This window comes from Sciurus carolinensis, chromosome 10, assembly GCF_902686445.1.
Source record: "Sciurus carolinensis chromosome 10, mSciCar1.2, whole genome shotgun sequence".
NCBI classification, from domain to species: Eukaryota; Metazoa; Chordata; class Mammalia; order Rodentia; family Sciuridae; genus Sciurus; species Sciurus carolinensis.
In genome coordinates this window covers 70,546,350-70,571,655 of record NC_062222.1, presented here as the reverse complement: position 1 = coordinate 70,571,655, position 25,306 = coordinate 70,546,350, and the positions used below count along the sequence as shown (strand labels likewise).

General features: G+C 35.8%; 1 protein-coding gene and 1 pseudogene across 2 annotated transcripts in view; one reads left to right on the top strand and one right to left on the bottom strand.

Moving 5' to 3' along the window:
* Nucleotides 1–25,306, top strand: part of Arhgap24 (Rho GTPase activating protein 24) — an 807,091-nt gene that overhangs the window by 548,026 nt on the left and 233,759 nt on the right. For both annotated transcript variants that reach the window (XM_047566946.1, XM_047566945.1), the window contains exon 3: nt 9,806–9,893. In XM_047566946.1, the coding sequence (XP_047422902.1) occupies nt 9,806–9,893 (88 nt within the window). The remainder of the gene's footprint in view (nt 1–9,805; nt 9,894–25,306) is intronic.
* LOC124994716 (40S ribosomal protein S10-like) lies at nt 14,768–15,276 on the bottom strand (annotated as a pseudogene).

Genomic DNA, 25,306 nt, shown 5'->3' with positions numbered 1-25,306 from the left:
CTCCAAAAACCTATTTTCTTTTTTTTTTCTTTTTCTTTTACTCCTACTGCCATAGACTTTGTTTCAGACTTTTGGCATTTACCACCCTATGTGCTACTGACATTTCTTTTCCTGGCTGGGAAATAATAAAAATTGTAAAATGGCATAGATTGTTGTACACTAAATGTAAGTTCCAGTAATAGGTCAAGAAGGGTTAGCAACAGATGCTCAGAGCTCTCCAAATAAGGACTCCTGGCCTTGCCACAGATATCCTACCCTGGGGTCCTAAGAACAAGTATGTGCCACTGGCTGGACATTTTCCTTCTGTTGAGAGTAGAGGGTTAGGTGAGGAGAAATTTTTCTTGGCTGCACCCACCTGAATGCTTTACCTGTTCTTACCAAATACAATGGGCTGATTAAAAGTTAGGTGCCATTTACTAGCACTTTATGGGGGACTCCTTTTAAACCTGTTATAGGCTCCTCTCTAGGGGGTCATTGAAAGGTTCCTTTCAAAATCTTTTGGGGTAGTATTAGTTTTCCTTGGCTGCTGTAACAAATTGAAAACTTGTGGTTTAAAACAAAAGAAATTTACAGTTTTGGAGGTGATGTGTTTGAAATCAAGGGGTAAGCAGAGCCAGACTCTCATCAGACTCTAGGGAGAATATCTAGTCCTCACCTCTTCCAGCTTCTGGTGAGTGCCAGGAGTTGTTGGCTTGTGGCTCCATTGGCCTTCCTCTACCTCTGCGACCATATTGTGTTCTCTTCTATGGGCATACCAAATGGCATGGTTCTCTAAGGACACTTATGATTAGATTTAGGGCCACTCAGATAATCCAGGATAATCTCCCTATCTGTTGCCTTCACTTATCACATCTATATAAACTCTTTTCCTGAGGAAGTAATTTTTCCAGGGATTAGGACCTCCTATCTTCCTGTGGTCACAATTCAGCAAACTGAACCTACTAAGATATCTTCTAGGATGGTCTTTGCTCATCCTTTTCACAAGGCAGAAACCTAAGACATAAGTTCCAGTATGTGCCCATCTAGCCCTGCCTTCTGCTGTTGCCTTTTCCTTTGTATAGCAGCAACATGTGTGACTATTTAAAGAAATTAGAGAAACTAAGCAAAATCAAAGTCATCTATAATCTGACTATCCAAAGATAACCTGTTTTAACATTTCATTCTTTCCTAAGGATTTTGGCATTCTCAACACATAATAACAAAGTAGGAATATGTTTGGTGAATAAATGAATAAGTGGATGAACCAATAAACCTCAGTGTAGCCTTCTATTATCTGTTAAGGAAGTATAACTTGGACTCCCAGGTCAAATTGCATCTCCTCACTTTTCCTGCTCCATGCTGCTCAATTTATTTATGCTTCAGTTTTCCTTCGATTATGTAGTTGTTAGGATTCAACATGGAAAAGGGATTTCACTCCGAGTGGAAATTGTTGGGGTATGGCTTTCGTGTCAACATTTGGACTTTATTCCCCTCCCAGTTATAATCTTTGAACAATGACCTAGGGCATTTTAAGAATGTTCTCTCTGATATGCGGATGCTGACTCACAATAGGGGGCATCAAGTGGAGGTTCACTGGATTGGGGTGGAAGGGTGAGGGGAAGGGAATGGGAAAGACAGTAGAATGAATCAGACATAACTTTTCTATGTTCATATATAACTACACAGCCAGTGTAACTCCATGTCATGTACAACCACAAGAATGGGAAGTTACACTCCATGCATGTATGAATTGTCAAAATACATTCTACTGTCATGTGTAGCTAAAAAGAAAAATTAAAAAAAGAAAGTTGAACAACATTGTGGACACATGCTGAATTGAAGAAGGATTCATGTATTAGATAAGTTTTAAGAAAGGGTCTCTACCAATTTAGAGAGTGTGATTCTAGAATTTTGGTTTTACGAACATAATATCTTCCTTTTCCTTCCCTTCTAATCTTCCCCCTCCCACCACCATAATCAAGGAAATTCTCTATTCTCCATTGAATCAAAACATGTTGACAAATAGAAGTGACCCCAGAGTAGCTAGAAGGATAATGTACAAGCTCCCAGGGAGAATGTTCCCATAGAAGAACTGCATTGGAGAGAAATTCATATTCTTCAGTCTTGTCCAGAGAGGAATTTCACATAGGGGTAAGGTAGCCTTTTATCTTAAAAGAAATGATCAAATCTTTTAAATGAATTATATCAAAACACTACATACATTTTTCTCCATCACGATTAATGCTGTCATGTGTGCCTCCCAGGGTGTGAATATTTTCAATATTATGTAAATGCTGCTTTAAAATTAAAATGAGCCCAGAATAACAAAACTTCTCAAGTTCTCAAGTGCTATATCTGCAGTTTAATAATGAAACAGCTAGATGAGACATCTCTATAAAGGATTTGTTTCCATTGGTACTTATAAAATAGTGTCATGCTACCACGTTTGTCACTTCTAATTCAAAATACTTCATGTATTACTTGCCTTTGTGTGTTTTATTATCTGAGGAAAACTGTATTTCATACAGTGTGTATATCATTATTATGCTAATTTTTTTCTATAAGGCAATTTGCAACAATATTTTTAGGTTAGTGCTTCCCAAAGAGTTTGCACAGAATTACTTGGGTAGATAACTACAAGAGCACCAGTTTGCAAGTCTTGCCTTTCTCTTTCCTATCCTGCCTGTACCCCGGAAACTAGTTTCTGAAGGTGAGAAGATGCTTGATGATTATTTATAAAACCTCAAACTGCTTTAATAGCAACTAATTATTTAAAATTGTAACCTAAGTTTAATTACTGAAGGTAAAATCCTTAAAACTGCTTGAATTAATTCCTTTTTTTTCCTTCCAAACAAATATGCATTAGGAATCTCCTGTGCCAGCATCTCTACCTGGTATTTCTAGAGCTTTATTTTTCTTATCTATTAAATGAGAAATACCTGTGTCAGCATCATGGGCATATGCATGATACAAGTAGCATGCAATGTGTTTAGCAAAGTAATAGTCAAGACATATTAACAATCATCATTGTCAACATCAAGTGCTATGCTATTTATCCTCATGATGTTATTTAGAGGTCTATGTGTTTGGGGTAGTGTAGCCTGCAAACATGATAGTAAAAACTAACTTCAAATTTTCTAGTTAGTTTAACTAGCTGTTTATGCAAATGGATAATAATGTTGTCAGATTTAAACTGAATCCCTTTCTCTAATCATTTAATTATCTGATGATTAGCGAAAGATGGGCCCAAAATATCTTTGAGACTTCTGGATATGGGATGATTTTTAAATATTAAAAATAGTTAATAGATGCTACAGGTCAGGCATTTTCTTCAAACTTCTCACATATTAGCTCACAATGATGTTATGAAGTAGGCTCTATTTTAATCCCAGTTTTAAGGATGAAGAAACTGAGGAACAGGGAGGAGTATTTTGTGTGCTGTCACCTTAATAAAAAGAGTGAGACGTTGAACTTGGGCACTCTGACTCCAGAATAGATTTGCTAAACCACCAACTTCATTGTTATTGGAAGATTACTACATGACCAGAGCACCTGTGGATGATTTCCTCTCATAAGCCTACAGTATCCGGTATCCTGTTCATAACAAGACCTTATGTGCAATGCTTTTTTGATTTTCTGCCTTCCCTGAATAATTCTTAGAAATGAAAACCTCATTGACTTTCCTCACCATTATATTTCCTGTGTCTAGGACAAGGCCCAGATATGCTAAGTATTATTTAATAAATATTTATTGAATAAAAGAGTAAAATTCCTTGACTGTAAGAAAAAAATTCTGATTTATGTTATTCTAATAAAACCTACTGAGTCATAGTTGTTTCACTTTGATCTCATTTTCAAGCCTCTGCCTAATTTCATTTTTAATGGGACACATATATTGTCAAGGTGAGACTTTGCCTATTTCCTTATGATGTTCATGGTCATTGTTCATTCTGGAAAAAAATTCACCATTGTGTTTGAGAAACTAACAAAGCTTATGTGTATTTACTGTAAAGGCAAGCATTTTTCCATCCAAATACTAAAGAAAAAGATCATCATGTCTATTTTCAATAGCATCAAGCCTTGCCCTAATAAGCTCTCGTATTTTGGGTTCAGTTATCTGATATTAACTAGAAATGAGCTTTCTCAATAATAGCAATTAAAGCTCAAAACAAATTACCAATTGGTTCTTAAATATGTTACCTTAGCCAACTTTTAGCTGTCAAACTATACAAGATTCACTTGTCATATTATCCCATTTCAAAGTTTTGTTGAAGATTCTTTTTGACAGAAATGTTACTTATCAAGGATAAAAATATTTCTACTCTGAATATGGTGATTAATTACTATCATGTAACTGTTGCCACATGTGCTAAACTATCAAAAAGGTTACATTCCTTTCTTATAAATGAGACTCTTCTCTCTGATCACCAAAAATTTGCAGTGAGGTATATTGAACATCATGGGTAATATGCCCTGCTTTAGAAAATTCATGGCACTTATACTCTGGCTATTTTATAACTCAGGATCTATATTAGTCAGCTTTTCATGATCTCTTACCTGAACAAAACAACGTAAAGGAAGAAAGATTTATTTTGGCTTATAGTTAAGAGGTTTCAGCCCATGATCAACTGGCTCCATTGTTTCTGGGCCTATGGTGAAGCAGAACACTGTGGTAGAGGGATGTAGTGGAGTACCTCATGCCCACTTCATGGTGACCAGAAGAAGGCAGAGTGAGGAGAAGGAGCCTAAACCAAGATCTACTCTAGAAGGGAACACCCCTAATGACCTACTTTGTCCACCTAGGACCTATCCCCTTCAGTTTCTACCACCTTCCAAGAATGCCATCAAAGAATTAATTCATTAATGCAATGAGCCCCAGTGATCCATCCCCTGCCCAAAAACCTCCCCTCTGAACACTACTGCTCTGAGGACTAAGCCTTCCACATATGAACATCTGAGGGATATCCCAGATCCAGACTACAGCATGGGGTAAAATATTGAGAGATCTATGATAACAAATAATGTCCAGTGTAGCACCTGACTGAAAATTAAAAATATCACATCATTTTGGTACAAGTTTCCAGAGGAGCCTTTTAAAGTTTGAATCTTCCTAACTCCTGACTTCGAACAATAATGTATCACCTTTCTTCTAAAGACACAGAAGAGAAAAATTGAAGTCATCTCTGAATCCTCTTTCTTTTTTGTTCCCTGTTAAGCTATGGTCAGTTTTTTTAACATATCTTGAAAATATATCTCTCATAATACATCTTTAACATAAATGTATGCTATTCCTATTACAGACTCATTTGTGAAGGTCTGGACTTTGCCATCTTATATCAAATTAATTGCTTTGTGATTACAAACTCTTAAGAACCCAGTGTTCTTAAGTCTCCTGCTTAAGAACTTGCACGGGTTCTCCGTTGCCATGGATATCAAGTGCAACATCCTCAGCTAGGTTAGACTTTCTACAGGACATCTTCAGCATACACAACCAACCCTCTTTCTTCCTAATTACTTTTCCACATGGATATTTTGCCTATTCAAATGTGCTCTGCGCTATGTCTCTAATCCCTGCTTTTGTTGATGTTAGTTCCTCCACTTTGGAAGTTTATCCTTAGCTCACTAAATCTTAAAACTCCATAGTTCTTTGAAAACTGTTTTTTTCATATTATCTTTCCTAACTAATCAGTTTTCTGGTACTCTCTTTTTAAACTTTTCTTATATTTGCTTGTTTTTCTGCCTTCTTTATCATGCACTGATTCTACAGTTATGTACTGTTATTCTTGTATTGAGAATAGATTTTATTATTTGCTTCTTTTACAACCTCGCATTGCCTTAGATAATTATAGGAGTAATATCTAACATATGGTAGTCTCTCAATAAATAAATTACTTTTGAGTGGTTCAGGCACTGGCATAATTTTTGCTTGTTAGTTGGTTGCTTGTTTAGTTGGTGAATTAAGAGCAACTCTAGAATTATCCAAGGCCATGCAAACAAACAGTGTATGCAGTTTTACTAATTCCTCTTTTAGGTATTTGCGTTAAGGAAATAAGTTAGGAAGGAACTCAGATATTTAACTTCATAGATGTTCATTAGTTTTTCTTTTATAATAACACAAAAACACCATGAACACTTTATAGTAATGGAGAATTCAAGCAACATCTCTCCAATTCACCTTATTAAAAATGATACCAGTTGTTACATTGATATAAAAATGTATGACTTTTAATTTTGAAGCAGATAATCAATAAATCATTTTCAATAAAATTTTATGTTTTTTGCAAAACTGTTTTATGCATATATATATGTATATGCACAAATAAAATATAGGAAAATGTATTTGGTGTTAATATTAGTTATGTATGGTAGTTAAATTAGAGATTCTTGTTTTTTTATGTGCATTTTCTGACATGGTTAAATGCTTTGAAAATAACTGTAATAAGTAAGACACTTCTTTTAGAGATGGATTTTAATCACATGGTTTCTAAACAAGTTGATCAAGTTAGCTGTTTTAACCAAATTATTTTACTTATTGAATGACATAAGGAATTAACGATAGTAAATATTTGTAAATTACAGAGTGTTCTGCTTTAAATACATATAATCAATATTTCAACTATTATTTTTATATCACAAATTTTCTGGAGAAATTTCAAAATATAAAACTTAAATGATGTCAAATTTAAATTCAAAAATTAAAATTTCATTCAGAAGTGACTACTTGCAATATATAAAAAGGATAGCATTACTTGGAATCTTCTAATTGCCAAGTGAGGTTGGGGATTTTGTGGAGTTGTCGTGTATGCAGGAGAGTAGTTTACATGTGACTTCTGTGGCATGTGTACATTGTAATATCCTAAGAAGAGCCTGAAGGCATAGAATTAATAGCAGGGATACACATACACACAGGTATGCATAAAATGAATGCTCTATCTGTCTGGAAGGTCCGATGCTGTGTTCTAAAACTAGCACAAGTTGCAGATTGAATTACTTCCCAAAATCATTTCAGTAAGTAGAATAAACTCATCGATATTACCACCTTATTTAGAAACCATATAGATTAAACCTACATAATGAAAGTTCATTCTTTTTTATTTATTTATTTATTTTTATTGTAAACAAATGGGATACATGTTGTTTCTCTGTTTGTACATAGAGTAAAGGCATACCATTTGTGTAATCATAAATTTACATAGGGTGATGTTGGTTGATTCATTCTGTTATTTTTTTCCCCTTCTCCCACCCCTCCCATCCCTCTTTTCCTCTATACAGTCCTTCCTTCCCCCATTCTTGCCCCCCTCCCTAACCCTCACTCTAACCCTAAAACTAACCCCTCCCACGCCCCATTATGTATCATCATCCACTTACCAGCGAGATCATTCTTCCTTTGGTTTTTTGAGATTGGCTTATCTCACTTAGCTTGAGAAAGTTCATTCTTAATCATGATGACTATCTTCAAATTATTTAATAGTTTATAAAGGTTACTAATAAGATACCAATGAGAGAGAGAGAGAGAGAGAGAGAGAGAGAGAGAGAGAGAGAGAGAGAGAGCGCCAAAGGAAACTAAATAAAAAAACAAAGGAAAAGGTCTGCTGGTAACCTACACTTACTTTGATTTTGATTTTAGTTAATGCTATGCTTTATCACTCAAAGCCCAGAAATAGGGAAATAGTTGATGACTATAATTTTCTGTGTCAAACCGTGTATGATGAGAGTTGAGTAAAATACTAGTTGAGCTATCAAACTGGGAAAAACTGACAATATAACATAGTGAACTAGAGCATGGATGTCTTGAGTCCAGCATGTGTGGTTTTGGATACTGGCTTTCTTTAACTGAAAGTATCATTCTCTCAACCATACACTTCTTTAGTGTCAACAAACTACATGCCAGGTAAAATGTTAGCCATTGAGGATAAATTAGGAATCAATGCAAGTGTATTTTAGATTTAGTTAATTTGAAAAGTGAGTATCACATAACCAGAGAAAGAATGTTGTCCTAATATAAATGTGAGCATGATATCATTCATATAAAATCAGTTAGCTGGATCATGGAAAAACCAGAGAAAGCAACAAAAGTTTAAGAGTAAAAAAAAATTATCTCAAAAATGTGAATGGAGTCAGACCATTCAGCCCTTTGTTCTAGAACAAATTAAAGCCACTAAATTTTTTTTTAGTGGGAAAGTTGCTATATAACAAATTTGTTAGTAAAGGTTACTTTGACTGCATTAAAAAAAAGGGGGGTTGAAAGATGCTAAGAGTATTGTGTAGAATCCAGTGAAGGGGTGTTTGAAACATGTTTCGTAAGGGATGATTGTCACAAAGGAGTGGTGGTAGTAAAGCTACAGTAGAAGAGAGATGAGTTCTACATTTCCAGATTTTGCAACTGAATGAAAGATGGTTTGTCACTGGGCTAGGGAATACATAAGGAAAACTAAACTTAGTTGCATTTTAATTTGAGTAAGTTGAGCTTAAAATACCTTTGATATAAATGTCAAATAAGCTCTTGGATATGAAGTTCTGAAGCTTAGCAAGTCCTGGGTGGGAAACATTAATCTGATATTTGTTGAATAGTACTTGTCTCTTGAAGTCATAGGCATGGTTGTGATGATAGATTGGAGAGAGAAAAAACAGAAGAGAAGGAATTATTGGAATAAATCTTTGAATAACTCTAATATAAGGTGAATTAAAGTCATCAGAAGAGATCTGCCAACACAAAAGTAATGGAAAAACCTGGGGAAAAACCAAAGAACCAAGAGCAGAAGGTGGTCAGTAGCTGAATGCTCCTAGGACATCAGGTTCATGGAGGATTGAACATTGTCAAGCATACAGCATGTGAGAGTCCTGTAAATGGAATTTATGGGTGTACAGATTAGGTTTCAGTGAATACATATGAGGAAATAGATTCTGTATAGACAAGTCTTTGGTAGACAGTGAAAGAAATAGGATGATGCCTGAAGGAGCAAGTGGAGTCAGTATTTATTTTTAATAGGAGAGACTTTTATATATGTCTTGGTATTGATGGGAATGATACACTAAATAAATCTAACAGAAAAGATAAAGGGTGTTCAAAATGTATTACTCCATTCTGTAACAGAATACCTGAGACTGGGTAATTTATAATCAACAGAAATATATTTGCTCACAGTTCTCAAGGCAGAGAAATTCAAAATCAAGGGATCAGGACCCATTTGCTATGTCGTCCCCTAGCAGAAGGGCAAAGAAGAGGTTAGAGAAAGCAGGACGTCAAACTTGCAGCTTCAATTCCTTTTATAATGAACATTAATGTATTCATGAGGGTGGAGTCCTCGTAACCCAAATACCTCCCTTCCATTAGCTCCCACATCCTAACATTATTGCATTGGGATTAAATTTCCAATTTTAGGGAGATGCTAACTAACTACAGCACAACAGAATACTAATTGTAACTTTGCCTAAGTTATCTAATGTCCCCATCTTGTTTTTCACAACTGTAAAATGAGAAAAACAATACCTAGTTCATAAGATTATTATTCAATTAAATAATGTGATGTTGGTAGAACGCTCAGTAAAATTTCTGGCACACAGGATTCATTTAATACTTTAATGAATTAAATGAATTCAACACAGTGTCTTATACACATTAGATGCTGGACAAATACTTGTTAAATGTTGAATGCATATTATTCTCACACATGACATTTGATTACCAGGAACATAAACAGTCTATGCATGTTATTGTGTACTGGTTTATCAAGGCATCTTAGCTGTTCATTGACAACGATGATGAGAATGAGATGACAGGCGGTGCTTGCAATTGTGTTGATGTGTGGGCAATTTGTGTTCACAGGGTACTATTTTTCTGCCTGGAAATAAAGTCCTTGAACATCCCTGCAATGAGGAAAATCCAGGAAAATTCCTTTTTGAAGTAGTTCCAGGTAAGGTATTTTTTCTGGTTTGATTAAATCTTTGCCATTCCATGTTGGTAAAGATAAAGATACATCAGACAGGTTTTAGTCTTCTTGAGTTACCAGTGAGAACATTAAGGTGAGTATCAAATCTGGTTAGTATTTAGAGATAATGACTTCTGGTCTGTACATTGATACACGTATATGTGCACGATGCACATACTCATGGCCATGTGACAAATGAATTTCCATTCATCCACAAGACTCCACAGTAGACCAGAAGTCATGACCCAGTGCTTGTAAGGGACTGTTGGATCTAAGTTTGATTTTACAGTGATCTCAGGATAGGATGTTATAGGTAGAATACTTTGCCTAGCTTATTCACTGACCTATTTCCTTACACAAAACTGCATCTTATTTAAATGAGCTTTTGCTAAAAAACAAAACAACCAACCAAAAAACCCTTTTTCAATGACTGACCAAGTATTAGAGTTCTGTACCTCAACTTTGCTCCAAACCAACCATTTCCACATGTTTGGCTTGCTGGTAGAGTTGGGGAGGTCTTTGACAATTCATCAGATTCTGCAGTTAAATTTCTGCAACATCTGTTCATTTTCTCTAGCTATCTGCAGCAGTCCCTCTTAGTGTACTGGACCCCCACTTAAATTGTTGAATAACCCAGTAACAATTTCTCGAAGGCCATGATCTCCTTCTTTGATCAGTTCTTCACTCTTTCCTTATCCCTTAACATAAGAAGAAACGAGTTAAAAATGTGATTTTTATAGTGTTGGCTCTGGCTGATCCAGTTTACATGATATTGATATCAACAGAATCACAGCCTAGGATGGGTATGAATTTACTTGGATAATGTGTAATTCATATCCATAATGCTGGGACAAAGGCAGTCAATAAAACATATTTTTCCAGATTTTGAAGTGCTGGGAATCTAAAATGTGAAGGCATATTTTTCCCTTCAATGAAAACAGCTGTAACATTGAGTTCATCTGGCTCACAATGGAATCCATGACTAAATGTTAATTAATGCAGCTGAAGTGCAGAAAGGTTAGTCAGATGCATCGTGTTATTTGTTTCACCCCAGGGAGAACATATTGTAGGAAACCTGAATCTTGTTTGCCCTATTAAAATCCTTTTATCCTGACTTCTTTGTGGAATATCCGTATGGAACCAGATTCCAGATGTTGCTAAGTCTTTGAAGTATCAGTAGAGGAAATTTCTTTCCCTACTTATTCTCAAACATCAGTGCCTGTCAGCTTTTAAACCATCGTGGTATTAAACTGATGGCTTTGACTTTTCATCTCCTATAATACTAGAAGTCTGCTTTCCCATTTGATCTGCTAGCTGCATAGAGATTTCAACTTTTGGTGAAGAAGTTCTAATGTAACATAGATGAATATTCTCAACAGAGTTTCAAAGAGAGCTATGTCTGCAAGCCCAGGAAATTAAGGATAGAACTTCTCCAATACTGCTATTCCAGGGCATATGTTTCACAGGCAATGCAAATATATGATGGCTTTTGATAGGCAAAATTTAGACTGTGTAATATAAAATATGAAGGTTATGGTTTCAAAAACATTTCAGGAGAAAATTCAAATTTGCTGTGATTCTGGAGGTAAATATTGTATGGCTATAGTTCATTGAAAGGATGTTTTCTGAATTATTAATGCAATGTGTAGAGTAGTAGCTTCTAAGTTAGGTTTTATAATTTTGAAACATTTTATTAACTGTGAAAAGAACTGTGCCAAATAAGTCGTTGAAGAAGAGCTGAAAACATGCACTGCCATACTGAGAACATAGTGTGTGTTATTAATCTTGGTCACCGGGGCTTTACTGATATAACTCTGAATCAGGAAGGCATATCCAGCAAATACTTGTGTACTTGTATATGAATGTAGGGATCTGTTTCAGTTTTCATCAGATTTTGCAAACACAGAATTATCTAGGGATAGCAAGACACTTGGTTTATCTTTTCAAAAAGGAATGATTAGACAATATTTCCAATCATGTGGAAGTCTAACATGGAAACTGGGGCAGTGACAACAGAGTGTTTTCATATGTCAGAACTTATATAAGGTAGGAAGTTACAGAAATGTGGTTTGGTACTTTGCACAGACCCCTCTGTATTCCTACCTACATAATACATACTTATCCTACCTTGACTTTCTCGGTAAAATTCTCTCAAATGCCACTTCTGAAAACCTGTCCTCAAAATCATACTTACAGACATAATACATCTCTGTTTTTATGGACAAACACCTTAAGTCTAATTCCCAATATACATGAATGAATAGAAGGATATTAAATTCTTTAATCTCATCAGTCCATAATGATTTCCTACCAAAGTGACAAAAACCAACAGCAAGTTTTTTCTATACAACCTAGCATTATATGCTTGCAGACCATTTATGTAAGCATATAACTTATCAACATGTGCACTGTATTGCTTTATAATTATTCATCTATAGTAGGAATTCTTTGTTTTTGATTTTGTTTTATTCTGAAATGTACTATGAAACTAAAGGATAACCATGTGCAAATAATACAAATGAAGAATTTTCAACAGAATTGAATATCTCAGCTTTTTGTGTACCACTTGTTTATATTTGTTCATATATTATATTTCTATTCAGCTTTTAGACTTTTGTAAAAATCTATCAGCAAAAACAATCTACCATAATTTAGGGTTAATTTGTATAGGTTCATTATCCCCTAAAAAGAATTTTCTCTCTGAATATTGCCATGATTTATAGCATTTCACTCCAATTTTTTCCAATTTCCCTATTTTTTATTCAAAAAGATGTCAGCCAAATTGGCAATTTTGAAGACTTTACTGTCAGACATCCAAATTTTAGAATGGAGGGAACTTTTACAGCCAAGTACTAAGCTTTTGGGAAATGTGGTTGAGAAAGAAATGTTGGCAGATCTTTAATGTATAGTCCTTGAAGAAAGAAAATGCAGTCTCTTTTGCTTCTTAAAATGTGTTCCGGTAGAGATTTTCTTCTGGTGATCTAAAAAAATAATAAAAAATAATGAAGTAATGATGCCTTAACTTTGTCAGAAAGGAAAAAAAGAAAATAAATGATTCAGACTGAAAAAGGCAAAAAGAGAAAAAGGACTATACCTGACTCCATCTAGGTAGGATGTATCTTTCTTGCTTGTTACTGTATCCCTAGCAACTAGGACAATGTAATGCAAGATGATGAACAGATATTTATTGAAGTGTATTTATCATGTTTACGGAGGAATCTCAGTCATATGACATCCACTTTGCTATGTTGAACTTGTGTTTCCTGCTGTGTAGGATCATTTCTTTCCCTGGTGCAGTAAAGACCTCTTTGTGGCTCTGGTGGCTAAAGTGGTAAGAGATTCCTCACACACTTCCCTTTCCTACTTCTCTGCTTTCCTCTGTGATGATGAGACTGAGAGAAGGATGGAAGAAGACAGAACTCTTCCTACACAGATGCTATTGTTGGGTGCAGCCCCTTCACACTGACTGCTCATCACATTCCTTTCCAAATGTTAACACTTCCATGGGGTTTATTTGTGGCTTTTACCGTGACCTTGCAATTGGTAATCTACTTCACATAGTAAGTTACTCCCACATGGGAGATGGTCCTTGAGTGGAATGCAATATGAGACCTTCAAGACCAGCTGCTTTGTTGTGCTTATTTATTTACCAGGACACTCATGCTCCCTGGCCTGCCAAGTAATGAAAAAGCAGCCTGTTTCCCTATTGCTGCTTCCCTCAACTTGTCCTTCTGTTCATGGGTGATCAGCTACAGCATCCAGCAAGGTCAATGGCCTGCCAAATTTCAGAGAACATAGGATTCCTCAACTTAGCGAAGGAGTGGGTGACTCTTCTGACACAGTTCAAAATTTACAAGCAATGCTCTTGTGCTTTCCTGACTTTTTCTAGTAGATGGGAGAAATCCCTGCCCTCTCCCTCAAAAAATCTTTATCTTGAAAACTGATTTCTCCAAGTAGCAGTTCCTGTTTTCTAGATCTCACTTTATAATAGTCAGGGGTGGGGTTCCTTCTCTGTATACTCTGTAGGGAAGTGGCTAAGCACACCACCACTGGTGTTTTCAACTTAGCATGTCGGGAGCACTTTTTTCTTCAGGATTGTGTCTTGGCAGCAATTGCAGGAAAATGCAGAGGAAACTTTCTATTTATATCTATCTATAATTTTTAACTGAGTTCCCAGGAAGCACATTCTGGTGAAGATTATGCTGGAATAATTAGTGGGGCATGTTATCTGGAGATAGTTCATGTGTGAGAGAGTGAGGAAGACAGGATGGAGCAGGAGAAGCTAGCTCATGACGACATCTACCTGAAGTCATATCTGATCCTATTAGGAGCTCTGAGACTTGAATGCCCTTTAGGGCTACTCCAAACTGCAAGGTTGGGCCTTTGTTTCCTGATGTCAGTCAGTTCTTGGTTGGGACGAAAGGTGACAGATAAATTCAGGTAAAGCAATTCTCTTCTTCACTGGAAAACAATTCCCATGAGGACTCTGTGAGCCTTCAGCAGCTAACATATCAGTCTGGGGATCTAGATAAAGACACACAGTGGGCATTATGGTATCTATAACTGCATCTGTACCTAGATTTTTTGTATCCCAGACAACATTCCAGGTTTCTTAGAAGTACAGTTTTATTTAATCCTGTCTTCAACTCCATGAGGCAATCAATATTATTATCTCCATTCTACAGAAGAAGAAATTAGTACACAGAGAAGTAGTTTGATTAAAGTCAAAAAGCTAACAAGAATTAGTGCACCTATATGTAGGTATGTATTCTGGGGATGATTTGTGTGAGTATGTATAATTCTTTTTTTTTTTTTTTCTGGCTACAAGTTTATTCAAAACAAAATAATCCTGTCCAACTTCACTTAGATGGCTGACCACGTCCATGACCAAATCCTCCTCTAAACTGGAATTCGGTTGCTGACCCAACCTCGGCTTTCTTGTCAGCACCAGGGGACACAGCACTTCATCTGTAGGTGTCTCTGTCAGCTTCCCCTCTTGTGAGCCTTGCAGGTCACTTGCCCTCCAGACCTTTGGGCCGAGGCCTGCCAGTTTCTGGTCGGCTACGGCGTAGAGTGGCAGGCACAATCTCAGGTGGCAGGTGGAGGTAATCTCGGAGATACTGGATGCCCTCATTGGTCAGGTACCAGTAGAAATGTCTCCATGCAAACTGTTCCTTCACATAGCCTCGAGACTTGAGAGACTGCATGGCCTTCATGACGTGAAGGTTGGGTACATTCTTATCTGCCAGCTCTGGGTGCTTGGGCATGTGGACATCCTTCTTGGCTACCATTACTCCCTCCTTAAAAAGGAGTTCATAAATGGCAACCCAATTCTTCTTGGGCATCAACATCACGGAGGCTTTAGGGTCTGAGGTCAAGGCTGGAAAAAGGAGTATGTATAATTCTATATCACTGATTTACAGATAACATTTTAGGAGATCAGAATAAAATTATATATATAACACATATCATTTGGAGGGTTTAAATGAGTTAAATGAGGCATTAGTACATTATAACCTGAAGCATATTTTCTGAAATATGGTTGTGTGAAATTATTTTTTTGAACTGAAATAAATACACTGGAATCTTAGCTCATCCATTAAGGATGAGAATTTTGGTACTTGAGGTGACCATAGTCATTTTCCTTATTTGCAAATATTTTGCTTAAGCTCATCATAAAAACAGACACTGGATAAAGATGCACACCTATAGTTCTTTTGAAAGGCCTTTTCTAAGGTCACAACTATGTAATGATGAAAAGTTGGGGAAAAACAACTTGCCGATGGTGGCCTTAATTACATGTTAATAACTATAGCAAAAGAAGATGCCATGTGGAATGTTTTTCCCACTGAAAACAATTACACTCTGGGGTCCAGTTCTCATTACGGAGTAAATATTGCTGAAATTGTTCTCAGATTCTTCACAAGCTCCTTCCACATGCTGGCCACTCAGTGTCTAGTCACCAATGAACACACCTGATACTAATCATGTGTTAGAAACCAGTCTACCAAACAAGCCAAGATCCAATTGCAAGGGAAATTGCCAGTATAACCCTCAAAGCCCATCTCAACCCAGTGCCCCAAATCAGTAATAATTAGATTTGGTAAGTTTTCTTATCCTTTTCCTTCTCCCAGGGAAAGAAGAGAAGAGGTGAATGTAGAAGAAAAGGGAACAAGAATTGTAGAAGTAGCTATGGAAACAGAAAGAAAAGAGATTTTTGAAGGATAATCATGTAATTTTTTATCTGCCTGAGAACAAATTTAAACCTTTCAAAAAAGGACAAGGTGTTATTCATCCTACTTTTGCCATGACTGTGGTAATTATTTCCATTAACCTCAGACAATTACATATTACTTCTATAAATTTCAATAAAAATATTTTTATTCTAATTATTTTCCAAAGGATTTCATAAGGACTAATGACATGGGTGTCTAGAGAATCTAATAAATGCACTATAGATCCTTTTTTCCAGAAATATCCATATACCTAGCAAAATGTACACATTTATGAGTGCTTGGACATCTTCCCAAATTCAATAATAATAAGAGTAATAATATATATCTGGGACCAGAGACTATATTAATCTCTGTCTTGTGATCATAATTTCTATTTCTGTATTTCACTCTTTATTTCCTATATATGCATTGGATTTATGTATATGCATACATAAACATGACACATTTTTCACAATTATTTTTAATTGCCTTATATACTATTCAGAGTTAAATTTTTATCTCTGATTCAATTGTTCTTTTCCTGGTCCTTATAAGTACGTAAGCCCACAAACCTATTTCATGCATTTATAACATAATGTTTCCTGGATAGAGCATTTAATTTGACTGGAGGCTATAAAATTTTTAATTTACCAAAACTTGAACCCACTTTGATGGTCAGTGCAGCTGTGTTATGCAATAAGCCAACTGAGAAATAAATAGTTCTGACAGATATTCATGGATGTCTCTGGGAAAGAAAAATGCTTGGCCAATTTTTGAGTTTTTGAAATAATTACGTAACATCAGCAATGGAAGTTTACCATCCATCTCAGTATTTGCAACTTCTTCTGGGTTTAACAAATAAAGTCACTGGATACATTAACTTGTGTCATTTAAAAATGTCAGTCAGTATTTGGCTTCTATTTATATGAAAATGTAGGGATATTTCAATTGTGTTTTAGCATAAAAGTTGGTAATTTTCTTAATCACTATTTAAATATGCTGTTAAGGCATTTTAATTTTACAACAGTCCCTTTATCTTAACTTTTTTTCTCTTTTGTGCTAGTACTTTAAGCTAAAATCCATGCAATTATATTTGTTATCCAGAAGCAACTGTGACAATCTCTTTTTTTGTCTGCCTAAGTCTGTAGGCAGCCTTTTTCTTTCTTTTTTGGCTCACTTTTGTTTTGTTTTTGCTCAGTTTTAATGTGTGCAGATCATTTAGAGAATGTGAGTAGGAGTTGTTTATGGTATGAAAATGTAGTTCTATATACACAAGTGGTCCTGAACATGAATTAAATAAATGCATTGGCCAAAGTCAGTATGTTTTTAGCTACTATGTATTCTTTTATTTAAAAGAAAAAAAGTTTGAGGGATTTTTGTTTCCAAATTCCCTTCCTACTTAAAAATGCCTTTAAACATACATTTGAAAGAAGCTATTAACATGATACAATGAACATTTTTTAAATGTTTTTAATCCTTTGAAATTCTGGCTAATGTCATTTTGACCAATGGGCATTTAGGGCATTTATGAAGCAATTGAAGTTGTGATCATATGATCACATATGAGAAGTGGCCCTATGAGAATTCTTATAGACAAGCTGATCCATGCACCATTATTATGTGCTACATCAGGGACCAGAACATTTTCTAGAAAAGACCAGAGAGTAAATATTTTAGACTTCAGGTTATAAGGTCTCTTACAGTTGTTCAACTCTGCTGTGTTAAACTAAACAAATGTGTGTAGCTGTGCTCCAATAAAACTTTATTCATGGACACCAAAATGTGAATCTCATATAATTTTCAAATATCAAGAAATATTATTCCTGTTCCAATTTTTTTCCCAGTTAAAAATGTAAATTAGAGGTAGTGGACCAGATTTGGTCCATGGGCCATAGCTAGATTAAAAAAAGCAAACCTATGAAAAGAGGACTGAAGATATGAATATAAATCACTAATCCCCACTGGTGCCACCAGAGCCAGAATTAGAACTCTGAGACAGCCTGTCTCTCCAGGCCATGGCATCACCCAATGCCTCAAAATCATGATTCAGAAATTATGTGCCAACATTTTTATTTGGAAAAAAAATCTCTGAATATTTTTATGAGGAAAAAATCATCATAAACCTAAAAAGTGTTAGTGACCAAACTGAAAGTCTCTCTTTAGTCTTGTCTTAGCTTATTTAGACTCTAGATTCTGACAAAAGCTGAAATCTCTTATGTGGTTTTTAAAATAATGAATACCATTAATAGGAGCCTGGGTGTGCTCAGCATGAAAACCATTTCCCATACTTAGTTCAGTCCACACAAATTCAGGGAGCTATTTATAAGTATTCTGAGATGAAAACATCCCTTTAAAGTTTAAATATCCTTCAAGCATCTTCCAAACTCTTATTTTTACAATATTCATTAGCATCTTACAATGCTAAGTATCTCACAGAAAATGAAAATACTTTGTTTTCAGGCAGAAAAAAAAATGAAACAAACAAACATTTACTCAGAGAGGGATAGATTATTTCACCTACCAGTCATTTATTCTAAATATCTCCCTGCCCCACTTTTCTGTAGCCTCAGTATGAGAAACACTTCCATGATATTCTTATTTAATGTTTACTAAAACATATATCAGGCCTTGTACTGATATGTGCCAGGCTGTACATATAACAGCTTGTTTAATATGTCTTGTGATGGATAGATAGAATGTTTCCTCCTGTCAACCAGTGGTACAAATTTATATTTGCAATCCTAATAAATACTGTAACTAGACTCATATCCATCTGAGCCCACAAAACCACCACACACTACAACCTTCATATTCCAGAAAGAATATGAGTCGGTTTATTATCTTGATCCCACAGAAGCCAAATAATCAAGAGTTAAGAGAAATAAGGATGACAAGAAGAAATAAGATTATGGGTTTGAAAGTCAGTATCCTCTGCATTTCCTTCCTCTCCTCTTGGTACTAACATTTCATGTATTATTTGTATTCTCTTTCTTCTCTTTCTTGAAAGTTCTTAAGACTAGAGATGACACCTTTTTTACCAGTGCCTCATGGAGTGCAGTCATATAGTACATGCCCAAAGCATGCTTATTGAATTAATACATAAACTGAACCTCACTTTTTTATTTCTATGGAATGATTGCATTGGATTTTAGAAGAACCTTCCAACTCTGAATTATTTATCAGAATCATAACTTTTTTCCCCAGGGCCTTAGGAGCTTGGAGACTAGAGAAGTTCATTAACTTCACACACTCTTTACTCTTCAAAAAGAGTTCATTGCCTCATTCCTTAGTCCTTCATTAACACTAAAACAAACAGTATTTTTTATTACTTCATTGACAGAGGCTATATATTAACAACTTATTTGCCAGAAAAATAAATGTGTTTTTTCCTCTTATTCTTTGTGGCATGGTTTTAATTATGCATTCTCAAGCTGTTTGTGTTTACCTGCCTCTTTCATACAATAATTGAAAAGGGCCTCGCAGTCAAATCCAGAAAATAGATGGAAAAGTCCTAAACAAATGTCAGCTGCTATTATTATGAGAGTGAGTCCCCAGGTGGTTCTTCTTCCATGGAGGGTCTTTGAGCTTATCATAGCTAGAGAAAGAGTGTGTGTGAGCAAGCTGATGGCCAGTGAACAACCAATAGGTTACAAATGATGTGGGATTGAAAAGGGAAAATCAAATTCCATGAGAAAAGGCATATATCAGAAGAAACAAAATGATGTTCAGTAAGATGACTACTGATAAGTAAGGGTGAAAAAAGTTTGCAGCAGTGCTGGAGTGTAGTTCTGCAGTAGAGGACTTGCCTGTCATGTGTGAGGCTCTGGGCTACATACCCAGCACTGAAAAAAGCCTAAAGCTGGCATATCACTGAGTCCTGTGCTAACAGTCAGAGGACCTGTGACAAGGAAGGGGAATGGGCAGAGAGTGTTTGGAGTGGCTATTAATTTTCTAAAACTGCCATAATAAAGTATCTAAAACTGGGTTGCTTCAATTTTTTTCTCAGAATTCATCTACTAGAAGTCCAAGATGAAGGTGTCAGAGTGGGTTTCTTCAGAAGGGCCCCTCCTTAGCTCCTATGCTCACCTTTTCCTTGTGCCTTCACATGATCTTACCTTGGTCACTGCTGTGTCCTAATTTCTTCTTCCTCGAAGGACAATAATTATATTGAATTAGTGACTTCATTTCAGCTTACTTACCTCTTTGGGCCTATTTCCACATTTAGGAATTTAGAATTCTTAAATTCTGAGGTACTGGGGGTTAAAACTTCAAAATCTATTTTCTGGAGAAACACAGCTCAGCTCACAATTGAATTCAAAGAGGAAATGAGACCTACGTGCTCTTCTAGAGGTTTCTAGGGCAAACTCCCCATCAGGTTGTCACTGACTGCTTGGGTTTCATCCTAGTCCTCAAAGGAAGAAGCAGAAATTTATACCTTGGGACATGTGTATCACATTGCAATCCAGAATTCTACTTCCAACTTTCTTAAAGATCAAAGAGGTTGAATGATTTAGCCACCAAAGCATTCATTAAGAAGATGTGAAACAGAAAGGGGCGCTGTCCAAAAATCTAGCTACTTTCTCCTGAAAACTGACCTTGGATTTAATTTTATTCATAAGTTTTTGTTTTGCTGTTAACATTTTGCCTAAAGGAAATAGACCAGACATCTAGCCCTAGTATTACTTTCTTTTTACTCTTTCTTTTAAATCAAGGCTAACTTTATTTGGCTCTGACAAACTGTTTGTTAAAGTGGTATGCTAATGAATTACACACTGCTGTGCCGTGTCTAGTCTGGGGCAGAAAGCCAAAGGGAGCTCTGGATACATCTTTTCCAGTGGCCCTAGCTTTCTGTGGTGAATTACCAACTTGTCATTCAGGATACTGAGGAGCAAGTAGTATCAAGACAGGCAATTAAGGCTTCTGGAAAACGATTAGCACAAGGGCATGACATGATGTGGGGTTCATCTCTTCAGCACCAGTCACGTTGCCTTTCTCATGACTCATTATTCCTGATGTGTCACTTGCTCACAGGAAACACAGAGGAGATAATGACAAAACTGTTTGTGGGCTATTTGGCTCCAATCTATGGGCTATGATTTCTCATAATAGGTTCTTTGATTGAAAGATAAATAACTCATTTCACGTGGACATAACTGATGAAAATTGATTATCATTCAAATAGTTGATTCATTTTGATTTTGATTTTTTGATCACCCTCTCTCCCATAGATAACCTCCCTGCCAACTCAATTTTATGGCTATTTCTTCAATTTCCTGATATCAAATATATGGAACTTGTTTTATCTTCCATTAGGTCCTCTTTTCCTCTATTACAACAGAGAAACTGCCCCTTTCCTTCAAAAACCCAGTCCTTTGCCTGGTTTTGAACTCCATCCACTTCCATCTTTTCCAGAACCACAATCTACTGACTATACCATTTCCCTCTTGTTATGTAGCTTTCACTTCCATGTTGTGTTATTCCCACAGGTTTCCAAAGTATAGCCTGGGAACTGGCATTTTTACTGAAAAAAGCAAATTAATCCTATGCATGCTCCATTTAAAAAAGAATACCCAATCATGTTATTATTCCTGTGATTTATAAAATGATCTCTTTACCACACTTTTCACATTGCCCATCAACTCAGAAATTCTTCTAGATTCTATTCTACACCCTTTCTGATTCCTGTCTTCACCCAATCTCTTTTTACCCCTCAGAAGACTTTTTCTTATTAGTGTCATAAATAAGACCTAATTTTTCTGAATCCAGTGTTTACATTTCAATACTCATAATAATTGCCCTATTGAAGTCATTTGACACAGTTGGTCTCTTTATGATACACATTTTTTCTTTGGCTCTGATGACACTACACTTTGCTGATGTTTAGCCTCCTTCACTGTCCATGTCTCTCAGTCACCATTTCTTGTCTCTTCTCCCTAACTTCTTTGTAGTGGAGGGTCCTTGAGCTCAGTGTCTGTCCCTGTGTCCTGGAGAACTGCAATGTTTTCCTAGTTTGTCTTCAAACTGTATGCTCCCTCCCACTCTGCTCCATCCTGTACACCACAGCCAGAGTGGTATTAGCAGAGTTTATTGTTTAGAGCAGTTTTAGTTTTATAAAAAAGTTGCTCAAAACAAACGGAAAGTTCCTATACACAGAGTGACATTTTAATACTCGAATTTGATCAAGTTACTGTCTATTTTTAAAATATTGGTTTTTATATAAACCACCCCCAATGTATTTCATTCTTCTCTTTTGGTCTTGGAGTTCTAACCACACTGGCCTTTCAGTATTTCAACTGTGCCATGTTTTGCTCTAACCACAGACCTTTGCACGCTATCTCCTCTTTTTAAAATAGTTCCTTCCCCTAATTTTCAAATTCATAAAAGAACTCTAACTCATCCCTCAGATGATTCTTTAGTTATTTCTTCTTTAGGGAAGCTTATACTTGATCATCCCTCCCATTGAGTTTTTTTAAAAATATCTGTGTGAATTTATTTTTATTTTATTTGTTGTTTTAGATACAGTGACACAGCCTTCCATTGAGTTTTGATCCACCATGAAGATTCCTGACCTATACTGCTTACCTTTTGTCATATATATATATAATATATATAATATCTGTCTCTTCACAAGAATGCAAGTTCCATGAGAGCTAGAACTCTGCTTTGCTCATCATCTAATTCTAACATAGAAAACTGCCTAGCATGTCATAGTTATTGAATAAATATTTGTCAAGAAAAAAAGGAAGGAAGACACAGGAAGTCAGTGTGATATGGAAATGGATGGATTCTGGGATTGATCATCTGGAACTTTCAGGGCTATGCTAATTCTGTAATTTAGTTCAAACTCAAGACTTAGTGTAGTTCATTAAACATTTACTAAGAATCAGCTCTAAGCCAGACATTATATGCTGTGTTCTTATCCTTGAGGAGCTATGTTTTTTATAACCCCAAACAACATCACTTAGGTGTAGAGTTCCACTGAGCTGAGCATTCTGGAAATCTCAGATCAAGCCCATCCACAAAGCAACCTAGGGCCTGCAGAATTGATAGGGAGCAAAGACAAGACCCTTCCCTCTGCTATATCTCTTAGGCAAGTCCTCTCCTTGCTTTGCATCTATTTTCTCATCAGAAAAATGAACAGCATGATATGGAATTACCAAATGAGATAGTGCACATGGCTATCTGTAGACCAGTATCACCCAAATGAGGATGGTGATTTGAATAAATTAATTCCACTAGTCTACCATCACATGTGTTTCACACTTGTCCTCAACTCACCTCCCTTTAAAGGGAACCTCATTATTTCTAACGTGGTGAGATCCAATGATAAGTCTTAGTAACCTTATTCTCCATCACAGCTCCCCTGTTGATGTGTGAAAATCAATTGGTAGGAAAGCAGTCAATGGAAAGTAATGGGATGATCTGTGTGCCAGTGTAAAAAAAAAAAAAAAAAAAGGAAGAAGGAAAAAATGGATTCCTTTTGTGTGACTGTGTTCAACTTTCTTTTATAAATGCTGAAAGTCTAGACCTGAGTCATAAATGATCTCTCTCTTTAGTCGATAAGACCTGGCACCTCAATGTTAAATCCACCTAGTCTGCATGACCCATTGTTAACCTGCAGGTCCTAGTAGATGTGCTGGCTGCTTTCTTGAGATGAACAGCTTCTTCTGTACTGCCTGGCAGCCAGCAGTGCCATTTCATTAGCTGTCTGGAACACAAGCCTCAAGGGTATCACTGATGCTACTGATGAAACCACTACTGATGGAACTAATTATGCACGGGAATGGCAGGCAGCAAACAGGTTGTATGTTCAGCTTAATGGTCGGTGACTTAATTACACAGAAAGAACCAGGCACAATGACTCAGTATGTTGACTGTGGTTGAAAATACTACCCCCCTAGAAATAATCAGGAGCAGCAAGGAGATGATAATATTACATCTTTGCAATTATTTGAACATTGGAACTGTTTTCCATGGCATTTGCAAATTCATACTCACCTTCAGGTTGCTTATTTGAAAATAGAAAAGAGCATAGAATTTGGCACCCACTGATGATATAATGAAATTGAACTGAAAGGGTCAGTGGAAAGTATCCACGGTGAAAGGAAGAAAGATGGCTCACACTCAGCAGCTAGGCTTCCACTGTGTAAGAGACCGAACCCCCATGTGAATAACCTGTCTGCCAAGCAGGGTTGCACCTCCAGCAAGCACAATATATCTCTGAGGCAATTAACAATTAGAGTCACACTCTTTCAGCAAAACAAATCTCAAGGACTCCTTGGCCAAATAAATATTGAAGATTACTTTTAAATGAGATCCTAAGATTCCACATAATAAAATCAGATTTCACCTTTAACTGCAAATAACAAGATCAAATGGGGGAATATAATTTTTTCTGAGCACCTCAACAAGAGATGTCTCCTTTATAATACTTTCTAGTGGACTATTTGAACTCAAAATGTATTCCAAAGTAGAGTTAATATTTCTGTTTTATTAAAAAAAATACAATAAAAAGTTGCTCCTTGGAATTTCCTGATATCTCTCACATACACAATCTAGAACTAAAACACATAGCAAAGTTATATGATCCAACTCTTCATTATAGATGAATATCTATATCCTATATTAAATTTGATGATAGCTGCAGTAGAAGGATTTGCATTTTGTTTCCATTTTAGAGAAACCTAGAAACCGAATCAGATAAGATCACTTGGTTTGCAAAGTTTTGTTCATTCATTCAAGCTTCATACTGTATTTGTGTGTTTTTTTATAATCAAAGGAGGAATGGTTGATTGTTTCTCACACATTCTCTTTGTTAAAAATATAAATCTGTTAAAATATTATGTTCACTAATATTCGTGTGTTTTACATTATTTTTTTCATCACTATATTCCAAACATAAATGACCTTGGAAGAAACAGTTTGAATCTGAAATTAAGATGAAAAAACTTGAAATATTACAAAAATGTAAATCAACAGATCTCTCTTTTTTATTTTGTAGAAGTGTTAAGAAACTCCAAAAACAGTTTTGTTAATTTTACAGATGAGGAATATAGGTACCAGGGATTATCATGGTCAATATGTAAATTCTTAAATCCCTACTTGAACAGTCTTTTCACTTTTCCATTTTCTCTTTGATTTTATTGGTATTAAATTTTATTGATATTTCCAGGTTTAAGAGTG